Consider the following 13,892-nt stretch of genomic DNA (forward strand, 5'->3'; position numbering starts at 1 on the left):
AGGTTCTATAATTGGCATCATTTGGCACGTGTCAGTAATGACGTGGCAAAAGCAATGATGTGACAAACAAGATGACATGACAAGGTAACAAGGCACATGAATATGGCAAAACACATGCGGAGATATGAAGCCTTGAAGCCTTTCTTTTGAGAGTCTATTTTTGATAAGAAGCATCAAGGTGAAAGTATCTTTTTTGAAGAGCAAGCCATGAGTAGCATATCTAAAGTTATGATTTAATCTACCTTTGGTAAAATTGAAAATAATAAAATCTATCTTTGGTAACTCGATTTCTCATGAGAGATTTATTTCTTGAAGACCATGTGAGAGGATATTCTAGAGAAGAGAGTAATCTATTTTTGACAAGTATGAAGATTATTAGTTGGAGACCAAGATTGCAATGGATATTAGTTTGGTGTGAAGACATGAAAAGACGCAAACTAAGAAAGGCAAGGCAAGCCAACATGATTCTCAAGACCATAATTAACAATGCAATTTGAAACAAAATCCAAAGCTAATTATGGGCATAGTTACTTGAAGGCACAAGCTATGCAAGGGCACAAGCTATCTTTGGCAAGTGCATAGATTTGGAAGAATATTGATGATCCAAGTTTGGATGAATGAAGATCATGCTTGGAAAATATTGAAGAGCTAAGCTTGAATAAAAGGAGATCAACTTTAGGAATAAGATATTGAAAATCAAACTTGGATGAATGAATATCAAGTTTGAATATCAAGCTCGAGAAGAATTGACTGCATCGGCGAACTGGAGCAACCGGGAAGGTTGGAGGTGTTGCAGGTCGTGTTACAACGGGAGCTGGACCTCAGTCAAGATAAGTAGGTGGGTTGCGTTGCAATCTTGGTTGCAACAGAAGTTTCAACATCTAACTTTGGAAGGTAACCAAGTTAGAAAGGCGAAGAGGTTATCAAAGAGGGAGACGCTATTTTGGGTCGGAAAGACGTCTATATAAGAAACTATACTATGAGATTTAGGATGTGCCACCGGAAAGAGTCCTTTGTATAAGAGTGAGTGACAGTGGGCATCGGATAATCTAGAAAGGTTTATTATTTATCTTTGTAAGGACAAGTGTGAGAGTTGTACTCATTGTTTTTTACTTCTTTTAATAGATTGTTAATCTCCGGGTTGGTCCCCAAAACATAGGCAAAAATTGTGGTGAACTAAGTAACCAATTCGTGTGTGTCCTTTCTCTTCTATGTTTGATTTTATATTGAGTGTGGATATGCACACTTTCATTACATGGGAGATTGAGGAACCCCTCTGGAACTAACGTATCATTTTATAATTGTTTTTTTTTTCTTATTCTATGTATTTTGTCCTCCTATTTATGTCTTGTTGTTGGCTTGTTATATGTATTTGTTTTTGTTGTTAATATAAAGTGATTTCTACATTTAAAAGAAACTGTGTCTAGCTAGTTTTCTAATTTTATTTTTTAAATATTGCTGGTTTTTCACATGAATCTTTGTGTTTCTGATATTGTTTATTTGGTTAATAACTTACAATCATTTAATTTCATCCACCATCACATCACATGTTTGATTTAAATGTGGATAATTGTCAGATGTATAGTAAATGTTGATCGACATTGTCTCTACAATCCTCCCCAACACACTCCCTTCCAAGATTTCACTGAGCTCGGTCCCTCTTTATTTTGTTCTTTTCCCTCTTTAATCTCCATTCATCTTCCCAAGAAAAAAGAGACACGAAAGGAAACAATTAAGGACAGCTCCACATGCACCCCTATAATTCCACCCAAACAAAGCATTAACTCAGCCAATGCAAAGCAATGGCCACCTTACCAAATGCGCCCAGTGAATTGACACACACACACACACACCAAAAAGCATGGCATTTTTTTTTTTGGCTCAGAACCAGCAGCAACAAGAGGACTCGACATTTCAAGTACAAGTATCCTACAACTCACTTTCAAGCCCCGGCCTCCAAGCGACCTTTCCGGCTGCTAGCCAAGCTCCACTGATCCGAGCTCGCCACCGACGTCGACATGGACCCATGACCGCACTTAGCCACCATCCTCACGCTCTCGATCAACGCCTCAGTCCGCGACTCATGCGCCAAGATCTCACTCAACTGTGCCGGACTAATGACCAACTTAACCTTCCAGACCCGGCTAGAACCTCCACTTTGCATGCACTTCTGATTCATGTCCACATCTTGACACCTCCAAATCCCTTCCTGGTCGAACGACACACGATACGGCGCCACAACCGATGGGAGTGCACGGAGTGAGACACTGTTAAGTGGCCGGAGATGGTATACTTCACCAGGAGATAGCTCTTCATTGTGCATGAGTGGTTTGGAAAGAAGATCTTGGTCTTTAAAGACACCGTGGCCTGGAAAACCATTGGTGATGTTTTCCACGGTCACTGGTGGTTGCAGCTCCATCACTCCACCGTTGCATGTCACTACTTTTATCATCGTCAACTTATTCATCTCCCCAAAGCCTCTGAATCCACAGTTCCCCATTGTATGTTAACTGGCTATAGAGACTCTCAACAGCTTTATCAGGTGAGAGATAGCCTCAAAAGGAGGTGGAGTTTGGGGATTGTTAGACTTTGCCACTTCGGTCCGGGCCTTGTTAGTTGTGCCAAGTGAGGACCTTAGGAAAAGAGGGACACAGTGAGGGTCCAGCTTCCTCACTTTCCGGTCTTGTGATCATCCTGTTTGCTAGGTGCTACTATGCTAGAGTTTAGACTATGTTAATTACTATTGACTAACAACGAATTCAAGATGTTTAAATGTTGGTTGGAGCTGAATTCCGTGAAATGCACGTCGTCATAAACTATAATAATATAGTTTAACTATAATATTATATATGCCATATTGCGTTGCGGCCTTGCCAAATGGTATACTAATGACAGCACTTGATTTGAGGTGTGCTTAGGGCCAAGGAAGGTATTGAAATTGAGAGGAAATCGTTGCCTTGGAAAATATCAATTCTAGAAATTTAATTATCTCCTCAGATAAATTTATTATTTTTTGGACATGAACAATGAAGTTCTTTGATTTTTGTTAAATTTTAATAGAATTTTCTTTTGATTAGAATAAAATTTATTTTTTTTAAAAAAAAATAAATAAGCACAAAGTGAGTTAAACTCAGGAGCAAATGGACAACGGAACGACAAACTATATATAATTTCACGTACAATCTCCCACCTTTTTCTTAATATTTTTAAATCATTTTTAATTAATTTTTTTGGGAAAAAAAATATACGGACAAATCATATATGGAATTTGAATCCTCATTTTCGAGTTAGAAAAGAACACTACTCCGTCATACAGTGGTTTTATTGAATTTTTTTTTTATATAAAACTTCAGGGGAAATATATTCTAGAAGTTAAATCTTTTCATGTACGTTTGCATCATTAATTTCCTTATGATTTGAGCATGTGCCATATAAATATCACCCACCTTCCATCATCATACTGTGTGATCTTGATATCTAAAGAATACTCATGGAATATTAAATTCCCTTGTGATGATTTTTCTTTTGACTTTCCAATAATTTTTTCGGCAATGAGTATTTTTCACATATCCAGAGAGGAATAAGTTACTCACCTATGCACATAAATGTTACGTATAAAAAAAACTTCTCGAATTTATTATTTTGTAGGCATCCAAGGCAAATTAACTTGTACATAAATAATTATATATACAAAATAACCACCAATCTATTTACATGCATGTGCATGCTTGCGAAATGCACCATTATTTTATTATTTTTTAAACAAAATAAGGTACCTTCCAAATTAAATAAAGTAAATAACATTATAAATGAAAACCTTATAATAAGACTCAATTTACCACAACAGTACTTATTCTTTGTGTTGATTTTCTACCTTTTATTACTAATAAAAAAATATAAATATCCATAAATATGGTCGATTTTAACACCAAAATTTATATTTTCATCCATTAATTGGAGCATTTTAAAATAAATATCTAAATTGTTATAAACTAAAAACATTGGATTTTTTAAAAATTATAATTTAATTATTCATATTTTTTTGACCAATTAACTCTTCACATTATTATTTTTTAATATTAAATTATTCACATTAAAAATATGAGATTCATTATATGTCGGATTTAAAAAGAACTCATTGGTTTCCCCTCATATATAAAAAAGAGTAATACTATGTTTTTTTTTATATAGAAGAGTAATATTATGTTGATAAAGTAGGTGTTTTAATAAAATTTAGAACAGAACACAAAGTCATAACAATTTAAATCAAGTCATCCTAAACAAGAGCCTCATTTGTACATGGTAGACTTTGTGTTATGGGAATGGAAAAATCAAAAGTTTTCTATAAGGTTTAAATGATAGATTAGTTCATATATTTGTTGTTGATTTTTTTTATTTATATTTATACTATACAACACGGTGTTTGTATTCAATTAAAATCATTTATTATTTTAATGCTTTTGAGTTAATAGACATAATGAAATAAGAACCAGATAAAAAGCTTCAAAATATAGAAAACATAAACATCAAAATCAAATAAAAAAAAAATTATTTCTTTGAAATAAATAAATTTTATTTATTTCTGGCAATAGTTTTTTGAATTTTGTTTCACGAGAAAGCTGTGGTATGCTCCCCACCCTGGGATAAACAGCACAGCAGAGCCCACAAGCTAAATTTTATCTCAGAATCACAGCAGCAACTTGTACAGCCTTATTCTTCACCTCCAACCATACTGCATTCACTCCACGTCCCATCTATGCTTCTGATACACACCAACATGCACCTCCATTCTGTTCATCCCCAAACACCCTCACAGAAAAAGCACCAACTTCAACAGTCTTTATTCAGCTTCCCGACTCACGAAGTCATTTACACTCCCCCATTCACTTTTTTTTATAACAAGAAGACAAATCAATGCTCAATCACTTCATTTTCAAACTTTGAATTCCTCCCTCCTCCTTTCTCTCTTCTTCTTCTTCTTCTTCTTCTTCTTCTTCTCTGTAGCTATCACTCTAGTTTCTCTAAAATGGGGTGCGTCTCCTCCTCGTTTCTTGAAGACGAGGAGAGAATAGTCCGGCCAGCACTTAGCCACCACATTGTGTCTCTCACCTCCACCACCTACGGTCTCCTCACCACTCTTGACCACTCAACAGTCCCTCCAACCCCTTCACCTCCCACTCCACCACCTCCACCTCCTCCAGTGCCACCATCTTTGCCCCATCTTCCACTCCGTCCAGAGCCAGAGATCATCAACTCATGGGAGCTCATGGCAGGCCTTGACTTCTCCACTCCTACTAACACCCCCATCCCTAGACGCCTTCCGAGCAAGCAACACACTCACACTCACTCTCACTCTCACTCTCGTTCTAACTCCCAGTCTCACCGAGCGCTGTTTGTCATGGATCAACCACTGAAGCTTGAGAAGAACGAGCACCCAGTGGTGCTCTATACAACCACGTTGCGTGGCGTGCGTAAGACTTTTGAGGATTGCAATGCGGTGCGCTCTGTCCTGCATGGGCTTGGAGTGGCAGTGAAGGAGAAGGACGTGTCAATGGACTTGGGATTTCTTGAGGAGCTGCGGAGGGTGATGAAGGGGAGGAATGATGGTTTTGTGGTGCCGAGGTTGTTTGTGAAAGGAAGGTATGTTGGTGGAGTTGAGGAGGTGATGAGGTTGCATGAAGAAGGAGGTCTAGCAAGGCTTGTGGAAGGGTTGCCCAAGGTGAAGGTTGGAGATGTTTGTGATGGATGTGGTGGGGTTCTGTTCTTGCCCTGCTTTCAGTGCAGCGGGAGCAGGAAGGTGGTTGTGGTGGTGGAGGTGGGGAAAGCTGGTGGTGGTGGTGGTGGTGGGAAGGAGAAGGTAGTCAGATGTCCTGAATGTAATGAGAATGGATTGGTTCTCTGTCCTATTTGTTCATAAGTTTTATTACTGTCCAATGTTTAATCACTGCTTGTGAAAACAATACCTCTGCTGCATCTTCTGAATCTGAATGCTAAATTCTGTTCTTTGATGGTTGAGTTCCTGATTCTGTGTTCTTTGTGTTTTCTCATTTATGATTTTCAGTTTGAAATATTTAACCAGTTGCATCATGCACATGAGATTGCTGGATATTTATTACATTTTGATGTAGTGATTGTGACTTGTGAGGCACCCTGCCCATTGGATAGAGTCACAGTTTTGAAACTCATATTTGGTGAACTGTGAACATTAAATTAGGCGTCAAAGTTGGGTGTTATCTCATGCGTTGAGTTGACTTTTAATTTTTTTAATAGATACTCCATTTGTTATTTAATTGCATGACAAATAAAGTACCTAACGGAATTAATAATACTCTCTCCCTTTCCTATTAATTGTCATATTTAAACAATTGTCTTTCCAAATTATTTATTATCTTTAAAAATTGGGAAGTTATTCCTATTATTCTTCCAAGTTTCACACTTGATAAAAAAAAACTTTGGGTATTTGTGTAATTTTAAAAGATCTTTCATTTTTATAACATGAAAAACTAAAATATTAAATATAAAAAATAAATATTAAACAAAAAAATAACATATTAAGTGAAAATTTACTTAATTTCACTAAGAGCGTAATGTTAAATGAAAATATATTTAATAAACAGAAGTTATATTTTGTAAGCAGACAAAATTGGATATAAATATTATTTTTTAAAAAATTCTATTTTTATTTTTAAAAAGAGATGTGCATATTAATAGGAGTTAAAAACTCTAATAAAAATAAAAATATTTTATCATATTTTTTTTTTTAATTTCAAAAGTGCATATGTGTGAAATAAAACGAAAGAAGTAGTCAATAAGGTACACGATGCATGCCAAGTGTATTAATCAAAAACTTAAATTATGCAATTTGTTTTTCTACGATCTTGTTTGAATTGACTTTTAAAAAAACCAGAGATACTCTTGGAAAACACTGTATAACTTAAACAGTCTAGTTGTGATGACCTTTTAAGCATCATAAGGTATTCTCCCACATGGGGGTGCTCGAACACACACATATTTTTAAGAAAATAAATTACAGAGTTGTTATTTATTAAAGAAAACAGAGGTACAGAGAATGGCAAGAGCCCAGGACAGTAAACAACTAAACATTCACACAGATAAGCTAAAAACAGAAGGGCAAATAGTGATAGAAGATTAGAAACGATAACAATTACTCTTAACACACTTCATCAACCATCTAGGAAGATCCTTACATTGATGAAAGAGAGATATTATGACTAGTTCGCCCATGGGTTGCAAGTTTATCAGATAAAATATTCCATTCGCGAGGGATGACTTCAATACAAAGATCGCTGATATTGTAAAACCTTAACAGATTTGCAACTCTTTGGCTCATCCTCCAATCATCGACTCTTTGGCTCAAACACCTTAATCTAGACCAAATTGGGTGCTACTAAGATGCCATTCATCTCATAAAAGGTGCATCAAGTAGGGCTCTCAGTACCTTAGTTTAGGAGGGTGCCTAGAGTGCCATTAAGGTACGACTCCTCTCATGCTAAGTACCACCAGGCGCTCCAGTGTATGACCCATAGAGTGTAAGTAGGGTGTTATCCTGCATACGCTGGGGACTCGACAACTATCTTTACCATTTAGGGTACTATGAGAGTTTTACTTGTCACACAATATAATTCTTCCACCTTGGACTAGTGTCCGTAGATGCTATTAGGTTGTGAGTCTTGTGACCCTTCTCACATTGGATACAAAGATACATAATACAACATCAATGTAATATTTATACAAATGTTATATTTGTGATGTAGAATTTTAACAACTACAATAGATACATAATGCAACATGTATATTTGAGGCATATCGTAATATTTGTATGAGAGAATGTACAAATATCTATATGAGATTTGTTGGAATGTTTAGCTCAGTTTTTTTTTTGTTTTTTTGTTTTTTTGTTTTTTGGGGGAAGAGGAGCTGGGCGAACCCACTAGAGACTCAGGGACGTGCATAAGCCTCGGTGAAATAAGTGGGGATGAGGCCGCGCTCACGTGGGCGCTTGAATCACCCATACACAACCACTATTTACAACTTCCAGAAATGTGCCCTCAGCCGAGAATCGAACTCTCACCACTCGATGAGAGCTCTATTGATGACCCGTGTACCAATAGACCCGAAAGTCATTGGCGCTCAGTTAAAAAAATGTGAACAAGCTTGTATAGAATTAGTTTCAATTGTCTATGAAGGTACTATGGTCAACCCTAAGAGAAGAGATATGATATAACTCACAAGGGAAGGAATGAGCTAACAAAGTTTGGTGATTACATCTCGCCAGTTGTAATGAAGAATTTCTTGAACTACAAACTGGTCACTATTTCAGAATATTTCATATAACATGTTAGATCTTTAGCCCCTTTTTCTCATTTCATGGTTATAGATAGGGGTGGCAAAACGGGTTAGCGGGTTGTGTTCGTGTCGGGTTGACCTGTGAATCTGACACGTTTAACCCTGACACGAACACGACACGATTATTAAACGAATAATTTTTTAGAACACGAACACGACACGTCTAAAACTCGTAGCGACACGACACGACACGTTTAACACGTTTAAATCTTAAATAGGTCAATACGACCTGTTTATCTGTTTAAAACACGACACGTTTAACACGCCACACGACACGACACGCGACACGAATTTTTAATCAAAACATTTTTTTAAAAATCCAAACTAAAATTAAACATAAAATACTTACACATCATATTTACCGTGAGAATAATTCAATTAATTTATCAAGTTTACTATCAGACATATTTACCTATTCATATTAAACGGGTTAACCGTGTCATATACGTGTCAACCCGTTTATTACACGAACCCGCTTAATTTAGGCGTGTCATAAACCGGTCGACCCGTTTATGACACTAACCTGTTTAACCCAAACCCAAACCCTCCTAAGATCGTGTCGTGTCGTGTCCTGTAAACGTGTCGTGTCAAAAATTGCCACCCCTAGTTATAGAGTTTGAAGGTGGATGTGCATCTCTCAGCGGAACTTACTCAAGATCATTTGTTGTATCAAGTATAAAGTAGAAGATATATCTTTCAATTCTCTAGATAGGAAAGACCTCAATTAGTTTCAAAATCATTTGTATACACTTGATTATCAAGTGGACACACAATAATAACACACAAGTTACAAGTTACAGATCATAGAGATGCAACAGTAATGTAGTAGCAATCATATGGGAATAAGATAGCAATGTTGAAGGTTATACATTTTTCTTGGAAGAATTCATCCTTAATTTTTACATTCCACCGTCTTTTGGCGTTGGTTTTTCTTCTTAGTGACAACTATGGTGTAAGGGGATTTCTTCGCTAGGCTCTTTGATTGTTTAGTTACTGATCTTGGTGTTTTCTTTGGTGAAGCCGCCACATCTCCAATGGAATTAGTGGTGAGCTACAAGATTGGACATATTAGCCTAATTTCTCAATTACTACAGCAAATTCCCCCAAAATTCTCATGATTAAAATTGCACCACACATATTGAGGGGCAAGCTTTCTAGTTGAGCCAAACAAAATTCGGGTCACCATAAACAAGCAAAAATGAGTTTGTTAGAGGAGAAGGTGTCTACCAAACAAACAATTGAAGATGTTGGTTGCAAGAAGATGTCTCCATAAAACTTCATGTTTTTCTCTTAATGTTCCTTAATTTTCTTTTCTTTCGTTTGTTTGTTAGTCTATAACTTTTCTCGAAATTTCTGTCTTTTCAATTCCTCTTCTGTGTAATGATCCAAATGTTCAATTACTAAGGATTGATTATAAGGCTATATAAGCAGACCAATGGCAAGAATCGGTTCTCCCAAACGGCATTTTCTCATAAAGCAGGCAACCAACTCATGTTATGGGATTGGATCTTGATTTGTTTCCCTTCATTTGCTGTGATAAGACAGAGCAGCTACGCCAACCAAACCATTGATATGATGTTGTAAAATGCTTCTAAAGAAGTGAAACTTGACATGTTGGAAATACTGTCGCCTATAACAATCGCAATTCATTCAATTCCAAGGTCATGAGATGATAGATGCAGTCCTAGCTCTTTCATTGCCAACCATCTCAATTGCAGAGGATATTAAATTTAATTAATGAAACTTCAATTGGCATGCAAATATACAATCTTATTAAAGAAATAAATTCCCTGAAAACTCTGAGAAATTCAAGATTGCAACAAATTGATGAACTTTTCATCAATGGAAACAGAAATACAAACAGGACATGGCATTGCTTCCAGGAATAAAGAAGCAACTGATCAATTCACAGTCCTCAACAACTATTATACAGCTCTCCATCTTATCTGAACCATTATCCATTACAGATAACAAAATATACCCTTTCTTTTTTCTTGTACAATGAACAAGCAAGAAGGAAGAAGAAGAAGAAGAAGAAAGTGGAAGAGGAAACTCTCTTATGTAAAACTGTAGAGAAACAGAGAGCAAAAGATCACATAACTAAATGATCAGTGGATCCAACAATGGAGATGCCAACAGGGTTCTTGGTCTGTCTCATAAGAATCCTAAGCTGTGCCTTCTGACACTCCAGATTGAAACCAACATGGCCACTTTTTCCATCCTTCCCAGCAGATATTGTTCCATTACTGGCTTTGCCCTTCATCACCTTGGGGAACTCCACAAACCCTTTGATCCCTCTCTTAATATGTGGGTTCTCTACTTCCCTTCTCTGATGACCGACTCCATCAATGGCAACAGCAGTTGGAGTTCCAGGTGCTGCTGGTTCCAATGTCTTGCTAACAGACCCACGACCACCACCACCCAACTTCTGTAGCTTCTCCTCCATAATGATCTTAGCCTCATTGAGCTTCATCTGGACTCGCTCCTCTCTCCAAACCTCAGCAACTCGAAGCATCCTTCTCTCCTCCTCCAACTCCTCCACCTTCTTATTAACCTCTTGTTGAAGTTTAGCACGAAGGCACTCAGCCTCTTCTCTGGCCTTACGCTCCTCAGCCAAGTCTCGTGCCAGCGCGCCGTTTAATGACTCGACACGCTTGCGCATCCTCCGCTCAAACTCGAGCTCCACTTGAAGCTCTTCAATGCGGGCATGTGCAAGCTGGAGCAAGTGAGGAGGGGAGTCTTCTCCACAAGCCATGGGAGTGATGGAGGGATGAGTGGGGGATTCATGGGGGTTGGTTGAAGGTGAGTAGGAGTGGGAGTAATGAGGATTGTCATAAAGCTTCCAGCTTGGCAATGGGGGCTCCAGGGGCAGCGTGAGCATCATCTTCTCCTTCATAGCCATAGCCATAGCCATAGGCATAGGTGGTGGTGGTGGTGGTGGTGGTACAGGTCCTCTAGATTTATTTCTTTTTCTTTTTTGTGGTTTCTTTTGAGATTCAGATGCTTGAATGGTCGTCTTTGCTGGAGATGAGAGAGAGGAATGCAAGGGACCCATTCACGAGAGCAAGCATTAACGAGCCTGGTGGTGGTATAAAGCAAAAGCTGACCGTAAGAAGACTGAAGAAGATAGTTCTCTTCTCATCCTCATCATCATCTTCATCTTCTTTATCATTGCCGTCCTGCTTCTTCTCTTCCTGCAGGCTCTTTTTTTTTTTTTTCTTCTTCTTCTTTTAATAATAATAATAATAATAATAATAATGTTTATTTGGATTGTGAGTCCCTTGCTTTCAGCGTGATCTCTTGGAAGTCAGTGTTTCAAATGTACTGGAGAACTCTTGCTGGATTGTGAAGGGTTGTGTTTGGCGTTTTGGGGTAAACTGCACAGGCTGGACAACTTCCTGAACAAGTATCAGGCTATTTGCCATGGACAAGTGCTTTGTGTACTTGTGCTAGTATTTCGTTTGGCCGTAAACAATTTACTCCCTCCGGTTTTTTTTTTATCTGTCATGAGTAACCAAATCTCATATATCAATAAATTTAATTATTTTATAAATTTTAATAAAATGTTTGTTATTTTTCCAAAATTATCTTAATTTATATATTTACATTTCTCTCTGATATTTAATTTCAAAAAGAGAATTGAATAGAGTATGGTAGTTTTGAAAAAAATAATAAATACTTCTTGATATTAAAAAATTACAAATAAAAAGGAACATGGGTTTATGACAGATAAAAAAAACGGACGGAATAGGTTTTAGATGTAAATAATTCATGAACAAAAATTTTAATGGTTACTCTTAGAAAAGATTTTTTTGAGAAACATACCATGTTTTGATATTAATCAAGCAGGGCGTTCAATTGCTCATTATGTATTTTAGTTTTTTTTCAGCAAAACAAATTTATCCATTAACATCAAGTTATGTGATTTTTTTTTTTTGTCGTAGTCAATATAAGCAGCAAAGCCACTAAAAAAAATAGATATATGTACAAATTTTGATGGAGTAAGTGGAGACAAAGTTCGTGCACATGTAGTGCTGAGACTATTCACACATAATCACTACTCACATTTTCAGAAATATGCCCTCATTGATTCAAAATCTCGCCACTTATAAAAAATTTTAACAGGGACCAGATATCAATAGACGAATCAATGGATGGTTTATGTGATTATTATTGAGTTAGACACATGACATTATGTAATGTCCTAAAATAATTTGTTTGTGTAAGCTACATGTGAGAGTAGGCATTGCATCAATAGTTTTAAGAAGAACATATCGGGGGAGCTAATTTTAGGATAATTTGGGGGAAGTGGGAAGAAATGGTCTGATTTTCCCCCACTTCTGATGTTCATTTGTGCTATTTTTATTAAAGTGGGAGGAAATTGGTTAATTTATAAAAACTCACTTTCTTTATTTTCAAAGTTTTTTTTTTTAACTCATAAAAATTTTACCCAACACATAAATTCTCCAGTTTTATTCTTATTTTATGATAAATGAATACCAAAAGTACTGAAAGTAATATCACTTCCCCCACTTCTCCACTTCAGATTATTTCCCCAAAATAAACGCCTTGTCTGTTTTCTTCTTATTATTTAAGAAATAAGATTTTGTTTATTTACTATGATAAGAGATATGGAAATTAACCGTGACAACATAACGATCAGAACCCAATAATTGGCATTTTGGAATTTGTGATGTCCGGTGTGATGAAAAAAACAAAGGAAAACTGTTGGGAGGTTGAGCAGAGATGCATTTAGGACTAGTGAATGGACCAGTCTAATGTTTTTTATGGTCTTTAATTTTAAACATGACTGGTTTACAGGCTTAGTTCGAGTCATGTATAATGTTGGAATAAACGAGAAGAAACTATTATTTAATTTTTAATTAAAAAATACATTTCCTTAATAAATGGAACTGTTTGACCTGATTTATATACAAATCACCTTGAGTTGAAATTAAACAAGAAGATATTAATCCATTTAGCTTGTATACTAGTCATATTCAAGAGTCATTTTATAAGAGTCAAACAATTTTAAAAGGTATCATAATGTGTTAATTTACAATGAATCGTGAGTTTCTACTTTGATGTTATTGTTATTATATAAATGATCTGTTGGTCAAGTTATTTATTATTATTTTACTAAATTCATGAACGCAGTATGCTAAGTGTGTTAAATAAATTTAATAAATCATCAATCCTGCTCATTCTTGTTTATGAACTGGGTGAGGTTGCCTGGATATTAATATGTTCTGTTGATAAGATTAGTAGTTTTTTAATATGACTAAATGATTAGTGGGTTTAAATGTTGAATTAGTAGTTGCCCAATATAGTATTCGGCAATGTCATTGTAGGAAAAAAAACTCATTTTTTTAATTAGAATAACCAGTGGAGGACCTAGGAATTTAGTTCATTCCGGGCTTAAATAAAAGTTAGTATTCTCATATTCATCACCTTTTAATTTTCCGGCATTTTTAGCCCAACCATGACCTCTCCTCAGTCCAACCACGACCAGTGGCAAAACCAAA

At 36.2% G+C, this 13,892-nt stretch overlaps 3 protein-coding genes across 3 annotated transcripts; 1 reads left to right on the forward strand and 2 right to left on the reverse strand.

Annotated features, from left to right (window-relative positions):
- Nucleotides 1–1,867: 1,867 nt before the first annotated feature.
- LOC120259296 lies at nucleotides 1,868–2,779 on the reverse strand. The gene has a single exon (XM_039266877.1). It carries the CDS (start codon nucleotides 2,498–2,500, stop codon nucleotides 1,943–1,945), a length of 558 nt encoding a protein of 185 aa, XP_039122811.1. The 5' UTR covers nucleotides 2,501–2,779; the 3' UTR covers nucleotides 1,868–1,942.
- A 1,838-nt stretch (nucleotides 2,780–4,617) lies between these two features.
- On the forward strand, nucleotides 4,618–6,020 carry LOC120258345 (uncharacterized protein At5g39865-like). Its single transcript, XM_039265719.1, has one exon. The coding sequence runs from the start codon at nucleotides 4,757–4,759 to the stop codon at nucleotides 5,915–5,917; it is 1,161 nt and encodes a 386-aa protein (XP_039121653.1). The 5' UTR covers nucleotides 4,618–4,756; the 3' UTR covers nucleotides 5,918–6,020.
- A 4,215-nt stretch (nucleotides 6,021–10,235) lies between these two features.
- Nucleotides 10,236–11,736, reverse strand: LOC120258135 (protein BRANCHLESS TRICHOME-like). The gene has a single exon (XM_039265485.1). The coding sequence runs from the start codon at nucleotides 11,420–11,422 to the stop codon at nucleotides 10,460–10,462; it is 963 nt and encodes a 320-aa protein (XP_039121419.1). The 5' UTR covers nucleotides 11,423–11,736; the 3' UTR covers nucleotides 10,236–10,459.
- Between the last annotated feature and the right edge of the window lie 2,156 nt (nucleotides 11,737–13,892).

Source organism: Dioscorea cayenensis, chromosome 4 (assembly GCF_009730915.1).
Source record: "Dioscorea cayenensis subsp. rotundata cultivar TDr96_F1 chromosome 4, TDr96_F1_v2_PseudoChromosome.rev07_lg8_w22 25.fasta, whole genome shotgun sequence".
In the NCBI taxonomy this organism is placed as follows: Eukaryota; Viridiplantae; Streptophyta; class Magnoliopsida; order Dioscoreales; family Dioscoreaceae; genus Dioscorea; species Dioscorea cayenensis.

Coding starts and splice junctions, on each gene's coding strand:
- LOC120259296 (XM_039266877.1), bottom strand. CDS start 2,500: ATGGGGAACTGTGGATTCAGAGGCTTTGGGGAGATGAATAAGTTGACG.
- LOC120258345 (XM_039265719.1), top strand. CDS start 4,757: ATGCTTCTGATACACACCAACATGCACCTCCATTCTGTTCATCCCCAA.
- LOC120258135 (XM_039265485.1), bottom strand. CDS start 11,422: ATGGGTCCCTTGCATTCCTCTCTCTCATCTCCAGCAAAGACGACCATT.